This window comes from Canis aureus, chromosome 6 (genome assembly GCF_053574225.1).
Source record: "Canis aureus isolate CA01 chromosome 6, VMU_Caureus_v.1.0, whole genome shotgun sequence".
NCBI lineage: Eukaryota > Metazoa > Chordata > Mammalia > Carnivora > Canidae > Canis > Canis aureus.
The window spans coordinates 43,480,783-43,502,553 of record NC_135616.1 but is presented as its reverse complement, the minus strand read 5'-3'; the positions used below and the strand labels follow the sequence as shown (position 1 = coordinate 43,502,553).

Genomic DNA, 21,771 nt, shown 5'->3' with positions numbered 1-21,771 from the left:
AAAAGGGTCTCCAAGACATTAAGAAAGATCCCCTGGTTGAGAATCACTGGTACAGACGTTGATGGGAAATGTTAACAAGGAAGGATCATGGTGTCATCATCTGAATCCACTGATCACTAAAGATGAAACAAGACACCATGTGCCTCCTGATGTGATACAATACACCATGTCCACCACTTCCGGAAGTGCCCTTGCCAAATGTCACATCTGAATCTAATCAAAGCTAACTTGCATTTGCAGAAAATACAAAATGTAAACGATACCACATAAAACCACCCTAAAAATTCCAAAATGTGGGGCAGTCTCTCAGATAAACTAATTTCTTAAGCAAGTCAGTAGTACTAAAAAGATCTTCTATAAAATTGCATCAAAACTATTTAATTCCTCTACCAATTTTCTATGAAGAGTAGTTTAAGCATATCTAATATCCACTAAGTTCATTTTTAGTTGTTATTTCTGCTAGTCAAGTCTTTTCATTTAAATTTTACCCAAGGTTAATCAGTCAGATCTTTGTACATAACAAATTTTAAGACAGTTTTTATCACTGGATTTTTCTTTTCCTTAAGTGTCCATGTGGCCTTAACTTTTGCCAAATCAAATTTTCTCAAGGCATATTTTACAGATTTAAAATTTTGTTCAGAAATCTAATTTGGTTCTTAAATTTCTGGTTAAATTCAATTTTTACTACTTGCAGTTTTAAGCAGTTCTACGCACTAACAATTTTTATTAGTTATGCTCATTATAAATTGGGATAAAATAATGATCATCTGTTTCTTAGCTGATCCATTGAGAAACATATTCTACCCTAATATTACAGGACTGCTTCAAATATCAAGAAGGTCCTCAAGATCAAATGGTCCTTTCCTGAAACTTCATAATGCATACTTTTAAAAAAGATTTTATGTATTTATTCAGGAGAGACACACAGAAAGAGGCAGAGACACAGGCAGAGGAAGAAGCAGCAGGCTCCTCATTGAGCAGGGAGCCTGATGTAGGACTTGATCTCAGGACCTTGGGATGTTATTTTGTGAAATAAAACCTTTGATTACTGTGTTATTTCCTATTACATTACTTTATTTCTAACTTGTCTTACTGTAACCACATAATCAGCATGCCAAAAACACTACGTTAGATGCCACACAACTGGATAATTTTATACTGACCAATAAAGATAAAGGTTTTCTAATACCTTCAGCCCTTCTAGCATATACTTAATAACAACTATTTTTCAAGTGTATCTAAAAAAAGAAATCAAAATCTCTCTTTCAAGACTTACTTTAAATATATGAACACCTCGTCAATAAAATAGAATAACTCATGCGAAAAGTATCCACAATGCCCAAAACAATAATAGGTCCCAACAATAAAAGAAACAAAGACATACAGCTTCTATATAAAAAATTTTCAGTATTTAAAAATCAAACAAATCCATTATACCAGAATATTCAGGTGCTCAGTTTTGGGTTTTAAACAATTACCTGATGCCTCTAATTCATTCTGACTGCATGACATGTCATCCAAACACAGGTCAATAAGAAGGATCTGTCCAATATCGGTCACCACTGCTGCCACACCAAAAAGCCACCGCAGGCTTGGGTGCAAATGCTGTGTGCTTGCACTGGCTCCTCCATGACTAACTATAGGTTCAATTGCTGTCACCTAGAAAGCAGAATATAGCATTTGTTCTTCTTATACAAAGTGAGAAAATACAATTAAAAAACACAACAAATTTGAAGGTTTTTTTTTTTTTAATTTTTTATTTATTTATGATAGTCACAGAGAGAGAGAGAGAGAGGCAGAGACACAGGCAGAGGGAGAAGCAGGCTCCATGCACCGGGAGCCCGATGTGGGATTCGATCCCGGGTCTCCAGGATCGCGCCCTGGGCCAAAGGCAGGCGCCAAACCGCTGCGCCACCCAGGGATCCCTTTTTTTTTTTTTTTTTTTTTTAATTTTTTATTTATTTATGATAGTCACAGAGAGAGAGAGAGAGAGAGAGAGAGAGGCAGAGACACAGGCAGAGGGAGAAGCAGGAACAAATTTGAAGGTTAAAGGTTATTAGTTATCATGGATTTAAAACATTTTCTAATATAAATTTGCATCTGATACTTGTAAATCTGAATAACATAATGAAATCTTCAGATAAAATAGAAATGACACCATTATTTCAATACATAACAAATCATGCAGTTGGAATAACTGATGTTTACTGAAAGCTTACTATATGCCAGGCCTTGTGCTAATTGGTTCCTGTGATGTTCATGATAACCCTGGATATTGGATCATATATAATTCTATCTATGCAAAGATGAAACCACCCTGAAGCTTAGCAATTTTAGCTGGGGTTATTCAAGTCACACAGACATTAAGTGTAAAACTCAAACCTAGATTTTTCTCTTCAAAGCTCTCAACCAGCTATTCCATGATCAGATAGCCTCTTCTCCTAAAGAAGAGTAAAAATAAATCATTCAAGAAAAATTTACTGTTTACTCTTTAAAAATAAAAGTCCTGTTTATGCCTTAAAGACTGAAGAGGTCTAACCTTCTTTATAATGGACTTCAGGCTTTGGCCATGCCTGGATCACAGACATTTACCAAGAACTTAAATTAAAAAAAAAAAAAAAAAAAAAAATCGTACTGTAGCTAATTATGGAGTTATGTTTTTATCCCTTTCTCTCATAAGTCAAATTTTAAATGTCTGTACATTTAAAATAATATAATCATATATTATAATAATCTGTATTTTATACTCAGCTTTCCTTCTATTTCCCCTAATTCACAAGAATTAGGTATGATATATGATAGTAAGTAGTGACTTCTACTATAATACTGATGAGTGTCCTAAAAAGTAAAGAGGAAAAAAAAAAAAAAAAAGTAAAGAGGAAAAAACAAACAAACAAACAAACAAAAAAAAGTAAAGAGGAAATTTATTATCAATGGCTTATGTGTTAATATGAGTAAAGTTTGTTTCAGGCTTAATTTATTACCACAGACAAAAGTCTGGCTCTGTCTATACTTCATTGGTACACAAGATATTCTACAGTGTTTCTAATTCTGAAAGCTGTAATTTCATGGACTGCCTACCTTTTCTAAATAATGCAATAATGTCTATAAATACTAGAGCACAGTCTCTCCAATTCCCTAAGACAGGGGTTCAGAAATCTATCTCAGTTTGCAGCCCTCATACAAATACTCTATGAATTAATTGATAATGATACCTTGGTTAATTTTAAAATAGGCAGTAAAAAGCAAATTTAAGAGGGAATACTGTGCCTAAGCCAAAAAAACAACTAGTTAACTAAACTTCTATGGAAGGTATCTATCACTAGTCTCCCAATCCTTCCCTTCTATAATCCCTCTTCCATGTGATACCAATCATCCATGCAACTGAGCAATCAACTTATCTAAACTCTTGTTCCTTCTCAATTACTCTTAACCAAATGATCAACAGGTCCTGTCCATGTCACCTCCTGAATATATTCTGAATCTGTCCCATCCTCTCCGTTTCTAGGGTCATTTTCCTGGTTCAGCTCACCACCATTATCTGCCCAAACTACTACAATCCAACAAAATTTTTACACTAGAGTTCTGCTTTAAACTTAAAATGACTTTACCAGACTTCAGGCAGGAGGCCACTAACTGCAAACAGGGCCATTTACTATCTCAATCCTCAGTATTTCCAGACCCCACCTCTGCCTTTCCCTCTCCAAAGCCATTCCAAATAAGCCCAGTTTCCTAATGTTCCATATACTGTGACTTCTTATATGCTGGTCTCTCTTCCTAAGCTGTCCAACCTCCTGAGTAGAAATTATCCAGGTGTTTCCATGTTTCATTGCTGAGTTAATCAAAATACTATATATACGCTGTAAACTTATTACCTGTCTTCGCTCCCTAGATTACCAGCTTTTTCAATAGCATGGACCAAGTCCTATTTATCTACTTATCTCCAAAATTTAGCACATAGCTTGATCTATAGTAAGCACTCAATAAACCACTAAATTAATTCTGCCTTTAAAATCTGCACTGGCAAGTACAATTAAGATACCAGGCTATAAACCACTTTGACCCCTACATATCTCTGAGTCAGCTTCCTCAAACTGCAAAAATATAGTATTTTGACATTTACCTCCCTTTAACTTTAAAAATTAGTCTATGACCACAAAATACATTTATATGCATGCATATGTCCTTGTTTGTATGCTATATATATTATTTGTATATTGCTTAGTCTATATTGTATATTGTTCATAGTATACTTGTTACTTTTTTCCCACACTATGTACAGAGAGAATTCTATTCTTACATCATTTTGTATTTATGTGTGTGTGTATATTTGTTAAGTACATAATTTTTTCTTAACATGAATGGAAGAGCAGGAATAAACCTGCTGGAGAAACAACCTGAATTAAAAGTCCTTCTATACTTACTACTGGTTAAGATGTTTGCTATATGGAAAGCATACATATATTAGAATTAATAAATGGTGATTATAAATGAATCTATTTAAATATTATTCAAATCTTAAAAAACACTGAAGACATATTTTCCGTGTTGTCTCAAGGCTACAGTCTCAAAAAAGAAAAAACAAAAAATGCCATACTAATGAGTATAATAATATTTTAATACAAACTTTCAGTGTCCTCAAAAAGCACACCTGAAGATAAGACTCACGATACTTTTCATCTAAAAGAGTATTAGAACACTTGACATTATTAACACCTACCTTTACTTTGCAATTTTCTAACGAAGAATAAGAAAGTTCTATTTTAAACATTATTTTGATAACATGCTATCTTTAACTTCTTATTTTGAACTTTTAATGAAAAATAACACAATGCCATAAAAGTAAACTGTGAAAAGTCACCGAGCTATACATTTATAAAGTGAACACACCTGTGTGATTAGCAGGGGTTCAGGTATGAAAAGTAGCATGTTCACATATCTTAGACAATACCTACCCTCCCAGGAAGAACAACTGCTTTAACCACTCTGGATACACCAAGGTCGTAAAGACAGAGAACACTCCCCTCTGCTTCTTCCAATCCAATTAACAATCCAACTCTCTTCTGCCAAGAGAATTCCTTCATAGCTAGGATTATAGGAGGCTGTTGATTCACTCCACTGAATCTATATGCAGACAACCGCTCTCCTGTTAGAGAGTGTACTACCTCAAGATGTTGACCACAAGCCAGGCAAGCAAGTCCTCTTCTCCCTAAAGGAAAGGAAAAAAAAAAAGAAGGCAAAAAATTGTCCTTATTTTAATACCGTATGTACACCACACAAATAAATAGAAGTTAGATCTTTTACATACTTAATACATAGCTCATTATATATAATTTTATGTATTATCTCCAAAGTGAAATCTAAGCATTTATAGAAAAGAGTGGTCCAAACTAGTAAAATACATTAAAGAACTATTACCTCAATAATAAAGTAACCACTCAGTAAAGGTACCATGCTACATGGTACCTTCATATACACTATAAAAAACAGATCTCATTTATTCCTTGTCACACTTTAATACAAAGATAATTTTAGCTAAACTTTCATACAGTTAAATAACTTGTTTAGTGATGTATGGCTACAAGGGCACCTGGGTGGCTAAGTCCGTTAAGTGTCTGCCTTCAGCTCAGGTCATGATCTCAGGGTCCTGGAATCGAGCCTGGAGTCAGGCTTCTCCCTCTCTCTCTGCCACCTATCCTGATCATGCTCTTTCTAATAAATAAATATAATCTTAAAAAACAAAAAAGCATGTATGGCTACAAATACCAGAGCCATAAGCGCATCACTAGTCTAACTCCAAAATTCACACTTTCACTGTGTCATACCTCAACAATTAAACCAGGTGCTCTGGGGCTCATGAAATGTAACACATGATCCTATTCCTGAAAAATTCAAACTCTAATTTAGAAAACTAATACAAAAATAAATACCAGAAGCCCTTCTTCACCCCTTACTAGTCATATCTGGATTTTTAAGTACACAATGTAAATAACTGGAGATTTTTAAGCAATCTGATTTATATTTTTAACTTATTCCAGCTGCTAACCAGGAAATGGACAATGAGGGGGAGCACAGGGTCCAAGCAGGAAGAGAATACCTTCTGCCTGGTCAGTGACCATGAATAAACAGAAGTGGATTGACTAGAGATTCATCTTAGAAGACTACAAGGATCTGCTTATTGACAGAATATAGATATGGGGAGGGAAATAATCAAGAACAGACTCAAATTTTCCCTTGAGCAGCTAAGATGGTTAACTTTTCAATTTGTAATGTCTCCAGTACATCCAATACACAGCTAGTCATACTATGTTACAGCTAAGGGAGGCTACATAGTTTAAGGAAATAGCATGGCACAATGGAGACCTCAAAAGCACAAAGACCACTTTCACCATTTGCTATCTGTATAACTGGGATATTTGATTCTTAGCTGCACAAAACAGTAAGGGCCTACTTAGAATTCGGAGTCGAATACCTCAATGAAAAGTTGTTACAGTGCCTTGCATATAGTAAGCACTGTTACTACTTTTAACATTCAACAGGGCAGTACTGTAACTAGCTAAATGACATGTTTTGCTGTCTACCTTCTAGGATAGATGGTGTGAAATTCGTTTTCAGAAAAGTCTTTTACAAGACCTCTCACTAAACTAAAATCCATAATTTAATGGATACTCTGGTATAGTTTACTGCTGCATTACATAATCAAACTATACATTAAGATCTTGTTCAGATAAGTAGAATTAAGAAACAAGACGTTCTGAGTATTTTGTTACTACCTAGGGCCCTACAATCAGATTTTTCTATTCATAATGACTAGATTCTAATCCAAACTCAACACCAAAGAACTTACGGATTATAAAGAAATAACAGGAGCACCTGGGTGGCTCAGTTGGTTGAGTGTCCGACTCTTGATTTCGGCTCAGTATGACCTCAGGGTCGTGAGATGGAGCCCTGCATCAGGCTCTGCACTGGGTGTGGAGCCTGCCTGAGATTCTTTCCCGCCCTCTCTCTGTTCCTCCCTCCCTCCCCCACCCCAGGCTGGTGCATACAAGCACGCATTCTTAAAAGAAAAAAAGAAAAAAAAAACAGCTGTGTATTATTTTTACTTTCTAAATATAAATATCCAATACTAAAAGATACAAAGTCTACAGTATTTTTAATTAAGAAAAATGAACAATAACTATGCCAAAATTCACTGAAAATGTATTCTAGAGTATACAAGTGTTCTTACTTATGCAGCTATAGAGGTTTTATATTTATATAAGACCACCATAACCAAGTATTGCTTTCTTTTCCTCCCACATTAAATCACAATACATGCTATTATCTTACAAATCAATCAAATCAGTAAATTTTCAGCAACATTATTATACCTGCAGCAATCTTTCCATGAAGCACAGATTCCACTGTTACTTCATCTTCGAGGGCCTGAAGACTCACTTCTGGCAAGGGCAGAAGACCACTAGTCACTTTTGCTGTTAAGCCTCGCATACTTTCACTGTAAGTATTTTTAAAAGATAACATTATTACGATATATTTATACTATAATATACTTGATTATCTCTAGCCAGAAAAAAAAAAAAAAGCCACCACACAAAAGTAAGTAAGCTAAATCTAAAAACTGATCATAAAACACATTTTATGTGCTTCTGGGTCTGAGGTACTCCCTCCTAAGAAAGTATTTCCCAACTGCCTTAGGAGAGTGAGGATTTATTAAGCCAGATGTTCTAAGGATATACGTGATTCCCTAGATTATTTGAAAACTGGTATAATGTAATTAATCTTATTGCCTGACCTACTCTCAAAGAACACTTCACACATAAACAGGAAAAACAGCCATTCTGGAAAAATTACTCCTACAGTAAAAGGGGAGAACGTCCATAAAAATGTCCAAATACACAGTAACCTCATGAATTGAGTCTGGGACATGTCTTTAACTAGACAGAAGAAGAAAAATAGAAATTTATCTTTTACTTCCAATATACATAAGATTAGATTCCTGGAATGACCCATCTATTGTAAACAACCAAAAATGATGGTTAAAATTCTTTTTGAATGAGTTGGTAAAGCCAAATGTGAAGACCATAGGAATTTTGGGAGGCTCTAGCTGGCTTGGGCCTCAAGGGTTGGTTATTAAATCTAGTGTGGGGACTCTGATTTTGTTTTGAGACTCCTGAGATGCAGAGAGGCAGGAGATAAAGCTAAGGACTAAGAGAGCCAAGGCAAGCTAAGAGTCTCCTCCCCACCCCATTGAACTCCATAAGGCTATACCATCAGCATAAAAATCAGTGAGAGAAGCACACACTGTGCAGGATAGGAGCAATAATGCTGCCCATTTCAACCATGCCTAGTCAGAAAATTTCCCTTCATACAAACTGGTGGCCAGAATTCAAGTTATGTTATCTGAAAACACTCAGGGAAGAATTTTTTATAAATTATTCTCAGGTTCGTAATGCTCCACACAACCCACAGACACCACTAAATATTCTCTGGAACCTCAAAGGGTTCTCAAAGATGAAATGCCAAAGAAAATGACTCACAGTCAAAATAACAAACTATTATAGCAAGGATACTATGATCAACAGACAGCAGAATCAATTTATCAAAGTTTTCAGATATTGAAAATGACCAGAGAACAGAAAATATGTTTTATACGGTAAAAAATAATAAAGATCTAAATTGTTAATGAGGAAGAAACCTTAAAATGGTCAAGTAGATTTGAAAAAATAGCAGAACTTGCATAATGAAAAATTAAGTAAAATTTAGAACTCAACAAGAAAAAACCCTCAATGAATAATAAGAATTACAGCACATGCAACAATATGGACAAATGTCAGAATATAATAATAAACAATATAAGGAGCAAAAAACCTCTGCAGAATGATTACATTTACATAAAGTTTAAAAGGCTATGAAAACTAAGCAAAATAATATCTAAGAATACAAACATTTATAGCAAAACTTGAATGAAACAAGGAAACAAACATGAAAATCGTAATAGTAGTTACTTGGAGGAGGGAAAGGGGCTGGAACGGAGAGGCATACAAAACTTGATGGTGAAAAAACAGGTAGGTATTCACTGCATTGTGATTCTTTATAACTTACAAATATTCTTTTGTCTCCACTCAACAAACAGTTCTCTTGTACCTAAAGTCAACAAAAACAAACTAAAAAAAAAAGTAATATAGCTTACTAGAGAGCCTCAAAACTTTTTCAGAATGTAGGACAGAGAGACAAAGAAATTTAAGTATTTGAAAGTTATAGCAAAAGAAGAGGGGCGCCTGGCTGACTCAGTCAGTGGAGCATCAGACTCTTAATCTCAGGGTTGTGAGTTCAAGCCTCATGATGGGTTTAGAGATTACTTAAAAATAAAATCTTAAAAAAAAAAATGTATAGGTAAGAAAGGGAGAAGATCTTACATGTTTACTCAGAATCTCTCAAAGAATAATACTAAATAGTAAAGAAGGAGCAATAGTCTAAGATATTTCCCAGATCTGTAGACACGCAAATTCTCAGAAATCAGAAAGACCAGTTAATCCCTAGGTAGAATAAGTAAAAATGCAGCAGACATTGACATTTGACAACAGCAGAAGCCAGAAGTCTGGAATATCTCAAAATTCTACGCAAAAATAGCTGTCAACACATAATTACGTATCACTGAAATTATCCTTAAATGTGAAATACATTTTTAGAAAAAACAGAAACAGAGTTTACCACAAATAAACTCTCCCTTAAAGGGCGTTTTAAAGGATGATAGATGGAAGGCGTCAGGTACAATAGAGATCAGACAGAGGTCTGAAATACAAAAAGAGCTCCAGGTATCCACAGTGGGGTCCCCTCAACCTTCCTATGATCCGTGTAAGGGTGGAAGGAAACTACCAGAGGCCAAGGAATGAGTCACAGGAGAAACAATCCCCAAAGCTCACACGAGGCCAGGAGTAGCTCCAGAATGGGGAAAAAAAGAAAAACAACCCTCATAATACATGAGGCACTCAGTTGAGTACTCAGAAAGGTATTGACTGCTTCAGCAGTGGGGGGAAAAATTAACTCTGTCTAAAGGCCATTCTGGTTCATCCGAAAAAGCTTCTAAAGAATAAAACTGTTTCCAAATGACTTAGCTGCACCCCAGAAGGAGGCTCAAGAATATGAAAGTGAAATTCACAGTGCATTGGCATCCAATCAAAAATTGTCAGGCATGCAAAATAAGCAAAATATATATGCCCCATAATAATAAAAAAAAAAACCCAACCAATAGAAACAGACCTAGAAATGACAGAAGTTAGAATCAGTAGATGAGAACATTAAGTGAATTAGTTTAGGTATAATCCCTATGTCCAAGATAATAGGGGAAAAAAGCATAAGCATGTTAAGACCAAAAAAAAAAAAAGACCACATCAAACATCTAGAAAGGAGAAATACTAAATACTAAATGGGATTCATAGACACAGAAAGCGCCACTGGGCTTAAACATCCACGGTAGAAACAGTCTAAAATGAAGCACAAAGAGAAAAAAGACTGGGGCAAAAAGGAAAAGAAGAGATCATCAATGAGCTATGGCACCATATCAAGTGCCCCAATATAAAACCGCAATCTCCAAAAAAAGGACAGAAATATTAATTTTTTTAAAGATTTATTTATTTGTTTATGATAGACACACACAGAGAGAGAGAGAGGCAGAGACACAGGAGGAGGGAGAAGCAGGCTCCATGCTGGAAGCCTGACGTGGGACTTGATCCTGGGACTCCAGGATCGCGCCCTGGGCCAAAGGCAGGCGCTAAACCACTGAGCCACCCAGGGATCCCCGAGGACAGAAATATTTAAAAACTAATGGCCAAATTTGATGAAACTAAAGCATTTAGGGGGTCAATAAATCTCAAGCACAAGAAACTGAAGAAATGTCATCAAAATACATATAGTCAAGGGACAAAGAGAAAATCATAAAAGTATCACACTGCCAAGAGGAACAAGAACGACCAAGAGACTTCTCATGGAAAATGATGCAAGTCAAACTGGTGAACAATGTATTTTAAGTTTGGAAAGGAAAAAAAAAAAAAAAAAGGCTGTCAACCTAGAATTCTAGACCCAGTGAAAATATCCCTTAAAAATGAAGGCAAAACAAAGACATTTCAAACATATGAGTGTTAAAAAGATGGTCACCAGCAGATATGGACTAAGGGAATGTTAAAGAAATTCCTTCAGGAAGAAGGGTATTTTGAACTGAATGAAAATGAAAATATGACATACTAAAATTTGTGATGCAGCCTAAAGCAATGCTTATAGGGAAATTCATAACACTAAATGTCTATAAGATCTCCTATCAGTAACCTAAGCTTCCAACTTAAGAAACTAGAAAAGGAACAAATCAAACCCAGAAGCATCAGAAGGAAGGAATAAAAGCTGAAGCTAATAAAACAGAAAAATCGTAGTTTAAAAAAAAAAAATTGGTGAAATCAAAAGCTGGTTCTTGGAGCTTAAAAAAAAAAATCAACATAGAATAATAAATGAATGAAAGCCAAGAGACCAGAGACTGAACTATTCCACTTACAACAAAAATGACATTTCAAATTGCTGTGAAAATTATACCAGATGGAAAATAAATTTTTAATAATATCCTGAGATAATTTAGCCATCCCTGCTGGGCAGGAAAACAAAACAAAACACAAAAAAACGTAAAAGCTCCTCCTCAGTATGATACAGAAATGGGAAATTATACATGGATAAAAGATCTGAAGGCAACCCCCTACCCCAAAGAGTGGTGAGGGAGAGGAGGCTATAATCTATGAAGCAACTTTTATGTTCTGGGCATTAACCAGACTTTTAAATCTTCAGGTAAAATTGATGCCATGTCTGTCCTATGGTTTCAGGCACCCTGTCTCATCTCTGTATCACTGGTCCCACCATTCTGAGAAGCACAGCATATAACACTGCTTTTTGAGGAAAAAAACTGCTTCAGTGGCTAACCCCAAAAGAGAATGTTGAAGGTAAAAATTGATATGAAAATTAAAACTTTCAGAGCAGGGGGTACACAATCATCTCAAAAAGAAAACTCAAGGGACAAGAATCATGATCTCAGAGTGTGCACAGAGTCATTTGACATAATCACTAAATTCCAAATATAAATTCCAAAAATTTTAAATTGTAAAAGAACAGCCTAATGTGAGGAAAACCTTAAAGGTAAAATTTATATAAATCCACCACTAATCTAAAATAAAAGGAAGTATGAGCGCCTGGCTGTCTCAGCCAGTAGAACATGCAACTCTTCATCCTGGGGTTCTAGCCCCATGTTGGGGGTAGAACCTCCTAAAATAAAATAAAAGGAAGTAGAATTTTTGTAACAATTTAATCCTGAATTTACCAGTGGGTAATTTTTATTACTCTTCTGTTACTTTACATCAAAATAAATTCAACAAATGAGTATCTATTGCATTAACCCATCAGAAACAGAGCCCAGAGCCGTGTAGACTATAGGCTAAAACACCCTTTTATGCTTTCAGGGGTTAAGAGCTTCCAAGTACATTGTATCCATGTATTTTTTTTTTAATTTCTTCTTTAAATTTCTGGTTGACCCATTCATTCTTTAGTAAGATGTTCTTTAACCTCCACGGATTTGTGGTCTCTCCAGTGTTTTTCTTGTGATTGTCTTCAAGTTTCTTAGCGCTGTGACTGGAAGAGCACCTGGCTGGCTCAGTTGGTGTGACTCTTGATCTCAGGGTCGTGAGTTTAAACCCCATGTTGGGTGTGGAGCCTACTTAAAAAAAAAAAAAAAAAAAAAAAAGACAGCGTTGTGATGGACAATACCCATGGTATGATCTCAATCATCTTTTTTAAAAAAAGAAAGAGAGAGAGAGAGGGAAAGAGTGCAGGAGTTGGGATGTAGGGGCAGGAGAGAGAGAGAGAGAGAGAGAGAATCTTAAGCAGGCTCCATGCCCAGCGCAGGGCTTGATCTCACAACCCTGAGATCAAGACCTAAGCTGAGATCAAAAGTCGGATGCTTAACCGACTGAGCCAGCCAGGCACCGCTGATCTCAATCTTTTTGTACTTGTTGAGGTCTGGTTTGTAACCTAGCATGTGATTTATTCTGGGGAATGCCCCATGTGCGCTTGAAAAGAAAGCATATTCTGCTCCTTTAGGATGAAATGTTCTTAATAGATCAGTTAGGTCCATCTAGTCCAGTGTGTCATTCACAGCCACTATTTCTCCTTGATTTTCTGCTTAGATTGCTGTAAGTGGGGCATTAAAGACCCCTACCATTATTGCATTTTTATCACTGAGTTCCTTTATGTTTGTTAAGACTTGTCTTAAATATCTGGGTGCTCCCAAGTTGGGGGCATAAAGATTTATAATTATTAGTTCTTCTTGCTGGATAGACCCCTTTATTATGATATGGTGCTCTTCTTCACCTCTTGTTACAGTCTTTAGTTTCAAAGACTGATATAAGGATGGCTACTTTGGCTTTCTTTTGATGTCCATTAGCAATGATAAATGGTTCTCCATACTTGCTTTCAATCTGCAGGTGTCTTTAGGTCTAAGATGAGTCTCTTATAGGCAGCATATAGATGTTTTTTTTTTTTACTCCATTCTGACACCCTATGTCCTTTGATTGGAGGATTTAGCCCATTTACATTCAGAATAAGTATTGACAGATGTAAATTTAGTGCCATTGTATTACTTCTTAATCTGTAACTGGAGATTTTCTGTTCCTTTCTAGTCTTTGCTGCTCAAAGAATTCCCTTCAATATTTCTTGTAGGGCTGGTTTCGTGGTCACAAACTTTAGTTTTTCATCTGGGAAACTATCTCTCCTCCTGATCTGAAAGACAGTCTTGTTGGATAGAGTATTCTTGGCTGCCTATTTTTCCCATTCAGCACCTTGAACATATCGTGCCCCTCTTCTGGCCTGCCAAGTTTCTCTGATTAGATCTACTGTCAATCTTGTAGATCTTGCCTTATTAAATTAGGGACTTTTTTCCCTTGCTGCTTTCAGGACTTCTTCTTTATATTTTGCAAATTTAACTACAACGTGTTTTGGCATTGGTGTGCCAAACTGCGAAAGCAATTTCATTGATTTTGATACGACTTCTCTTTTCCTCCTGGATTTGGAGGTCTGTTTCCTTCTCCGAATTAGGAAAGTTTTCAGATATAATTTTCTCAATAAACCTTCTGCCCCCCTCTGCCCTCTCCTCTTCTTCTGAGACTCCTATGATATGAATGTTATCATGCTTTATGGAGTCACTGAGTTCCCTATGTCTATCTTCATGATCCAATGTTTTTCTTTCTCTGTTCTTTTCAGCTTCTTTTTCATAATTTTATCTTCTATGTCACTTATTCGTTCCTCTGTTTCTTCCATCTTTGTCATCATATCCAATCAGGTTTGAATCTCAGTTATAGCATCTCATTTCAGCCTGAGTAGTTTTTAGGTCTTTTATTTCTATAGTGAGGGACTTCCTGGTGTCTTCTATGCCTCTCTCAAGCCCAACTAGTATCCTTATGAATGTTGCTTTAAATTCTGGCTCAGGCATATTACTTCTATCTGCTTCAATAGCTCCCTGGCCACGACCTTTTCTTCTTTTTTGGTGGACGAATTCCTCCATCTTGGCATTCTGTCTAAGCCTCTGTCTTCAGTGTGTTAAGAAAGCTCCTGTTTCCCGCTCCTGAGAGTAAGGACTTTATTAAGAAGAAGTCATATACCATCTAGGGCCTGACACTTCAGGAAGTGTCCTGGTGTGTCCTGTAGGTACTGTGCTGCTGGTGTTTTGGCTGCTCGTTCCCTTAAGTCAGTCCTCTGCAGAGTTTCTCCTTGCCTGCAGTGGGCACTGTTTGGACCTTGGCCAGAGTGTGGCGAGTTTTAACTAGGTGTGCTCTGGTCTGCTTGTTAAGAGACCCGATGCTATTTCCACTGGAGCTGAAGCTTTGCAACACTCAATAGTCAGCAGATGTGGTATATGCTTGCTTGGCTGGCGTGGGAGCTCACTATCTGGTTCTCAAGCACATTTGCAGCCCAACTTTTCTGTAAAAGTACTTGTCCTAAGTTGATCCATGATCTTCTCTCTGCTAGGCCCAGTCACAAGTCTATAACACAGATAGACTTCTGTACAGGTACATCCAGGGTACAGCCATACATCTCCAAAGCTCCACTTTGGAGATGCCACTTCTGCTCTAGCTGATGCCTTCCACCTCAGGCCGGTAACAAGATGGTTTGCAGCCACTTCAATACCATGCATCCAAGTACACCCAATATAGCAACCACAAGTACACTGTCCTGTCACCAGGTACCAAGATCTGTCCTGTGGCCAGGTATTTCCACAAAAGGTTAATATTATAACATTTAGTGCTATCCTTAGAAATTTAGAAATTAAAGACTCTAAAACATTGAATCTTTGAGGCTGCTAATTTCCTTAGTGGTCCTGTTTAACTTCCCACATTCAGTGGATAATCAGTTTTTCAACTGAGTCTATTTTTTAATTCATTCAACCAATACTAAATGCTTATTGTATGCTAAAATACTGGATGTACAAAAATGAAATGCTGAAACCATAGATTCCTCCTAAGTGCTCCTCTATCTTCATCTCCCCCACTTCCCTCTTTATTCAATTGTTTCTTAGGATTAGGATAACAATTATAATTCACTTCTTGGTCCTGCAAGTTTAGACTCAGTTTCTACATAACTAAAGGAATTTACCCTTTAGTTCCACCAGAATTAGAGCAGTGTTTCTCTAACTTCCATAACACTGATGCCTGTTTCAAGAGGAAAAATAATTTCTCAAAGCTCTTAGTATCTGAGAAACAAGAAGTCAAACAATAACCGCAGGTTCCATCCAGAGTACTAGAAAAGACACGAACTTTGAGTTAAAATGGCTTTAAGTCCAGGTTCTGCCACTAACTAGTACACGTAATGTTGAACTTCTATACTTTGTCTTCGCGTCACATCTAAGCTTCTAAGAAAATGTGAATACCTAGCTCTCCAACTCTTTCTTAGCTTATCATGGTGCCTGGCACAAAAGAATTCAAAAAAGTGTTCAGAGAATGAAAGAGAAACTTTTTCAAATTCCCACATTAGCCTTTGAATCAATAGGGCAAAAATTGGCTTCAAGACCTTTCAAATCACAAATTTACAGTATGAATTTTAACATTTTAAGCACATCAAAAAGAACTTTTAAAAATGATACTATTACAACATCTCATATAGACATGTATGTTCACAGATATACATTAAGCAGCTATGCTCAGTATTGTACAATATTAAGTAGAGTTCCAGCCTTTATGACATGTCAGCAACAGCAACCTCTGAAAGTTTCAATTCCTTCTCAAAGTCTAGGTAAGCAGAGCAGGACACTGTGCTGGCTGCCAATGAAATAAAAAATTTGTTCATCTTCTTGATAAAGCAGATAAAGCTTGATAAAGATAGATTATGTCACTCCCTTCTGAAAACCCTTCAATGATTCCCTACTGCTCATAAAAACCAACATCCTCAGCCATGGGCAATGAAGAAGGTCCTCCACAAATCTGGCATCTCCAGACTAGCTTTACAGTACTATCCTCCAAAACCATCATCAGTTTGCTACTGCCTAGGACGTTCATTCTTTTATGCTTATCCCCCTTCCATCTCTATCTGCCAAAATCCCATCCATCAAAGACTAACTTCCCAGGGCAATCTGGGTAGACCCATTCTTTCCCATTTAATCTTATCTCTGAGCTCACTCCTTTCCACCTTTAGGTTAGCAATCATAAATATTATTTTTGAAACTTGTTCCTTGTGTTTGCCTGTAATTCCCCCCTATAATATGAATTCCTTAAGGCAAAAATTGTATCTTGTCCCTGTGAATTCCAGAGAATCACAATGCCTTGCAACTAATAGATCTAAAACATAGTAAATTCGGACAGCAAAGATACTAGCAGGGAACAGAAATAAACACGTTAAACAAATAAGATCAATTTTTAAAAACTCAATATTCTTAAAATCCAGCAAGAAAACAACCCAATTAAAAAATGGCCAAAGACCTTAGCAAACACTCACTAAACAAGATACACAGATAACAAATAAGCACATAAGAAGCTCCATTTCATATATCAACACAGAAATTCATATCAAAGCAATGAGACACCACTGCACACCTTTTAGAATGGCCAAAATCCGGAACACTGACACCACCAAATGCTGGTGAGGATGTGGAGCAACAGGAACTCGCCTTCACTGGTGGGAATCCAAAATGGTACAGCCACTGTGGAAGATAGTTTGGCAGTTTCTTTCAGAACCAAACATATTCTCACCATATGATCCAACAATCCTACTTCTTAGTTATTTACTCAAAGGAGTTGGAAACTTGCATCCACACACAAAAAAACTGCACACAGATGTCGTCAGAGCTTTTCCTCCTAACTGTTGAAACTTGTAAACAATTGACATGTCCTTCTGTAGGTGAACAGCTAAATAAAAGGTAGAACATCTAGACAATGTACTGCTAAAAAGAAATGAGCAAGGGGCACCTGGCTGACTCAGTAGGTTGAGCAGGTAACTCTTGATCTCTGGGTCTTGACACGACACTAGGCATAGAGAGTACTTAAAATTAAAAAAAAAAAAAAAAAAAAAAAAGCTTTATAGAAGAAATGAACTATCAGGCCATCAAAGAACATGGAGGAATTAGAAAAATTATTATTAAATGAAAAAAGCCAATCTGAATAGGCTACATACTGCATGATTCCAACTATGTGACATTCTGGAAAAGGCAAAACTACACAGACAGTAAAAAGATCAATAGTTGCCAGGGGTTAGCAGTGGTGGAGGGATGACTAGGCAGGACAGAGGATTTCTCGGACACTGGAAATACTCTGAATGATACTGTAATAGTAGATACATATCACTATACATCTGTCCAAACCCATGGAATATACACCAAGAGTGAACCCTAATGCAAACTATGGATTTCGGTGATAACAATGTGCCCATGTGGGTTCAACTATTGTAACAAATGTTCTACTCTAGTGGGGGATGTTGATAATGGGGCGGGGCGGGGGGAGGCTATACATGAGTGGGAGCAAGGAAAATGTATATACTAGAGCTCTCTGTACCTACCACTCAGCTCTGCTCTGAACCTAAAATGACTCTAAAAAATAAAGTCGATTTTTCGGGGTGGCTCAGTCTGCCTTCAGCTCAGCCAGGGTCCTGGGATGGATTGAGCCGGGAATCAAGATTCCCTGCTCAATGGGAAGTCCGCTTCTCCCTCTCTCTCTGCCACTACTCCCTGCTTGTGCCCCCTCTGTAAAATACATAAATAATCTAAAAAAAAAAAAAAAAAAAAAAAAAAACAGAAGAAGAAGAAAGAAATATATCAACATTGGTCAGTATGGGGTCCAATTTATTTTTAAATATATATTGTCTTGGGACTCCTGGGTGGCTCAGCAATTGAGCATCTACCTTCTGCCCAGGGCATGATCCTGGAGACCCGGTATGAAGTCCCACATTGGGCTCCCTGCATGGGGCCTGCTTCTCTCTCTGCCTGTTGTCTCTGCCTCTCTGTGTCTCTCATGAATAAATAAAATATTAAATAAATAAAATAAATATATATTGTCTCAGTACTAAGAAGTGAAACAAAATTCACGAAATTACTAGGAAAAATTTCATAACACAGAATGCCACAGATCAGTTGTGGGAAATACACATATCCTTGAAAGCAGCTGAATGCCACCACAGGCAAATAAAACCTCACCTAGAGGTTCAATAATTATATTGTAACATATATTGAATAAACATTTCTACAGAACATTTTGTATGCATTTTTACTTCTTCTGGGACTCTCAAAAGACAGAATTATAATGTATCTGTAAGCTGCCAGTGGACTCAAAAACTTCCAGCCTTTCAGTAGCTGCTCTTTCAAACCTAATTCAAACTTTTATTAATCTCCAAGTACTTTTAAAACATCGCTGTGCTGTGCAGGAACGCAAGGGCACAAAGATGACCCACTTCCTGACCTCAGAGTTTACTTTCTAGAAGGAGATACATAATCAACCCTTAGAATATCTGACAATACATGGTACAAATGTGGTATACACGATGGGGGATAAAGGAAAATGAAAGAATGACTAGAAAACATGGCATTGAAGCTGAGAATTTGAAATTTCAGAACTTGAATAAAGCAGGGATAGCGCTCCAGGCTGAAGGTCACATGCAAAGGAACACGAAAGTACATCTTCAAGAAAATGGGACGAGGCATGGGGAGGATTCTGGAACAGGTGAAGCATAAATCTGTGGGTAGTAGAGCCTGGACAGCAGAACAGGCATTGCGGAGACTGCTGACCTAGCCTAGCAAAGTCAGGCTTCGTCCTGAAGAAAGATTAGGAGGCGCTGAAAATTCTCACGGTCAGGAGAGAAAGAAACAATGTTCTGTTTCCTCTTAAATCAAGAAGATGTGTCTATTTCCAGACTGCTATAGAACAGTGTTCTAAAAATTTTCTTTCAAATCATCTGAGTTGTTTTGAGAACTGGTGACACCTTGGCAGCAGGTTACTGAAAAACACGATCAATAATTACAGTTTGGCGAGAACGTACGCAGCCTTCCCTGGAGCATCCCTCCAGCATTAGCTGGACGCGCGGGCTGGTCATCCCCTGGCCTCTGACCCCGTCGGTCAGAACTACCGGCTCTTTAGGATATTTCGAGAATAAAGCGAAGTTTGGAGTTTCCAAGAGGCCTAGGTTTCCTCCTCAAGGGCCCAGGTTCTTCCAAACACTTCTCAAACGGCCGATGTGAAAGGGCGTAACCGCGAGTGGGGACCCCGCATGGGCTTCGGGGGCGCTGCGAACAAACCACGCACACCCCCACCCCCACCCCCAGCCCGGGGTCAACTAGTAACCAGAGTAATCGTCCTCGAGTTTGGGGCGGGGAGGGCTGGGGGAGCGGGACGGCGAACCGCAGCCGCTCCAAGGCCGGCCGGCCGCTCGGCTCGGCGCACCGCCCCAGCCCGAGCCCCAGCTCGGCCCCTCCCGCGGCGCCCACCTACCCGAGCCAGGCCCAGGAGCATGCGGAGCACACGGCGACCAGCAAGCCGCCCCGAGGCCCGGAGGGCTCGCCCGGGGCCAGGCCGGCCAAGGTCTCCACCGCCCAGGGCACGCCGCGGGCCCGGCGCGGAAGGTGGACCCCGCAACGCCGCTCCGCCGCCATGTGCCGCCGCTCGGTGGTTATGTAACCCGCTGCCCCGGGGGCCCCCTGGGCGCGCCGCCCCCCCCGCCCCCCGCCAACCGCGCCCGCCCGTCCGCCCTGCCCCGCCAGCCCGGCTCCCCGCCCCCGCGCCCCCCCCCCGGCCCCGGCCCCGGCCCCGCGCGGGGAGGCCCGCGGCCCTGAGGCCCAGGCCGCGCGGACCCGCCCTCGCGCGCCGGCCCGGCCCCCCGCCCTTCCCCTACCTGCGCAGGGCGGGCGGCCCGATAGCCCGGCCGCCGAGTGCAGGCGCCGCGAGGCCGCGCGCGAGCTCCTCCCGCGCGGGTCCGTCACAGCATCTCCCAGGAGACACGGCCGCCAAAGGCAGGGCGCGCACGCCGCCGCCGCCGCCGCCCCTCCAGCCTCCGCCCGCGACCTCGCCGGCCGCCGCAGACGCACAGCCCCGGGGGCGCCTCCGCCGGCTGCAGGCCCGCCCGCAGATCGGAGACCCCGCCGCCGCCGCCCGCGCCGCGGTTCCGGGTCCTCCTCCCCGCGACTCTGCTTCCCGCGGCCCGCCGGCTCCGGCCCTGCTCTAAGCATTACCCCGGGCGCACCGACCGAGCCTTATAACCCCGGGAGGGGTGGGGCGGGGCGGGGCGGGGCGCGGAGGGGAGGGCAGCGGGCGGAAAGGAGTTCGCGGCGCGGAGAGCTGAGTTCTCGCGAGTGTTCCGGCCTCGGCGCCGGCTCCGCGGGAATTTTCAAACTCTCGCAGGAGGAGGAGGTGGGGGTAGGGAAAGGAAGGGAAGAGAAGCCTGCCGGGCCCGGGCTGGTCATTTACATAGAACTGTCTTCCCCGCCTCCAAAGAGCGGCTGGAAGGCGTGGGGGGGGGGGTGAAACTACAAGTCCCGCGATGCCTTGCGCGCCATCCCGCTGCGGCGGCCGGGTGCGCGTACGCGCGCGGAGCTGGGAGTGGTAGTCTCTGCCCGCGGTCCCGCCCGTGTGGGCGGGGCGGGGGCTCCTGTGGCGGGAGAGCGGCCGCCACGTTAGCGTGTGGCCCTTCTCGCTGGCGGCGTGGGGGGTGGTCTCTGCCCCCGTGGCTGGCGCGTCTGCGCTGGGGGCTTGTCTTCCCGGTGCTCCGACTCGTGGTGCCCGACGTGGGCGGACGGGAAACGCGTATGAGTGCCCGCGCTCGCTTTCGTGGCCGCAGGTGTCACGCCGCCTTCTCTTATCTTTTTCCTAGTTTTACCCCAAATCTGTCTCAGCGGTTTGGTCGCCCGGGGATTCACTGTGGAATGTCTTTAATTTGCTGCTAATGTCTTTGGGGCTAGTCCCAGCCCCAAGAGCGTTTCAAACAAATCGATGCCGATCCTGTCCCTGGTTGTAAACACCGCTTCTCTTACCAGGAAAGTTTGTCCTTCTCTCTTATTGTAATGTGTGTTTCTTTGTTGACAGCAGCGTCTACACGCAGCAACAGATTTGCAGAGGTGCTGGGCTAATCTGGAAGGCCAGAATTAAAAGGGGTTTTTGGTTGTCTTACTTTTAAAAAGGTTTTATTTACTTATTCGCGAGAGATGCAGAAAGAGGCAGAGACCCAGGCAGAGGGAGAAGCAGGCTCCATGCAGGGAGCGGGTGCTGGACTCAGCCACCC

The 21,771-nt window shown here is 40.2% G+C and overlaps 1 protein-coding gene across 7 annotated transcripts in view; it reads right to left on the bottom strand.

Moving 5' to 3' along the window:
* The window catches only part of AHCTF1 (AT-hook containing transcription factor 1), a 77,750-nt gene extending 57,013 nt beyond the window's left edge, over positions 1-20,737 (bottom strand). For 3 of the 7 annotated variants that reach the window (XM_077901349.1, XM_077901350.1, XM_077901352.1), the window contains exons 1-4: positions 20,389-20,737; positions 7,371-7,439; positions 4,956-5,209; positions 1,479-1,659 (exon numbers count right to left, since the gene is read on the bottom strand). In XM_077901349.1, coding sequence (XP_077757475.1) covers positions 1,479-1,659; positions 4,956-5,209; positions 7,371-7,439; positions 20,389-20,722 — 838 coding nt within the window. In that variant the 5' untranslated portion in view covers positions 20,723-20,737. Of the gene's footprint in view, positions 1-1,478; positions 1,660-4,955; positions 5,210-7,370; positions 7,496-17,108; positions 17,216-18,066; positions 18,086-19,539; positions 19,768-20,388 lie in introns of those variants that run through there. The other 4 variants (XM_077901354.1, XM_077901351.1, XM_077901353.1 and 1 more) reach the window with 4 other exon arrangements.
* Positions 20,738-21,771: the final 1,034 nt, after the last annotated feature.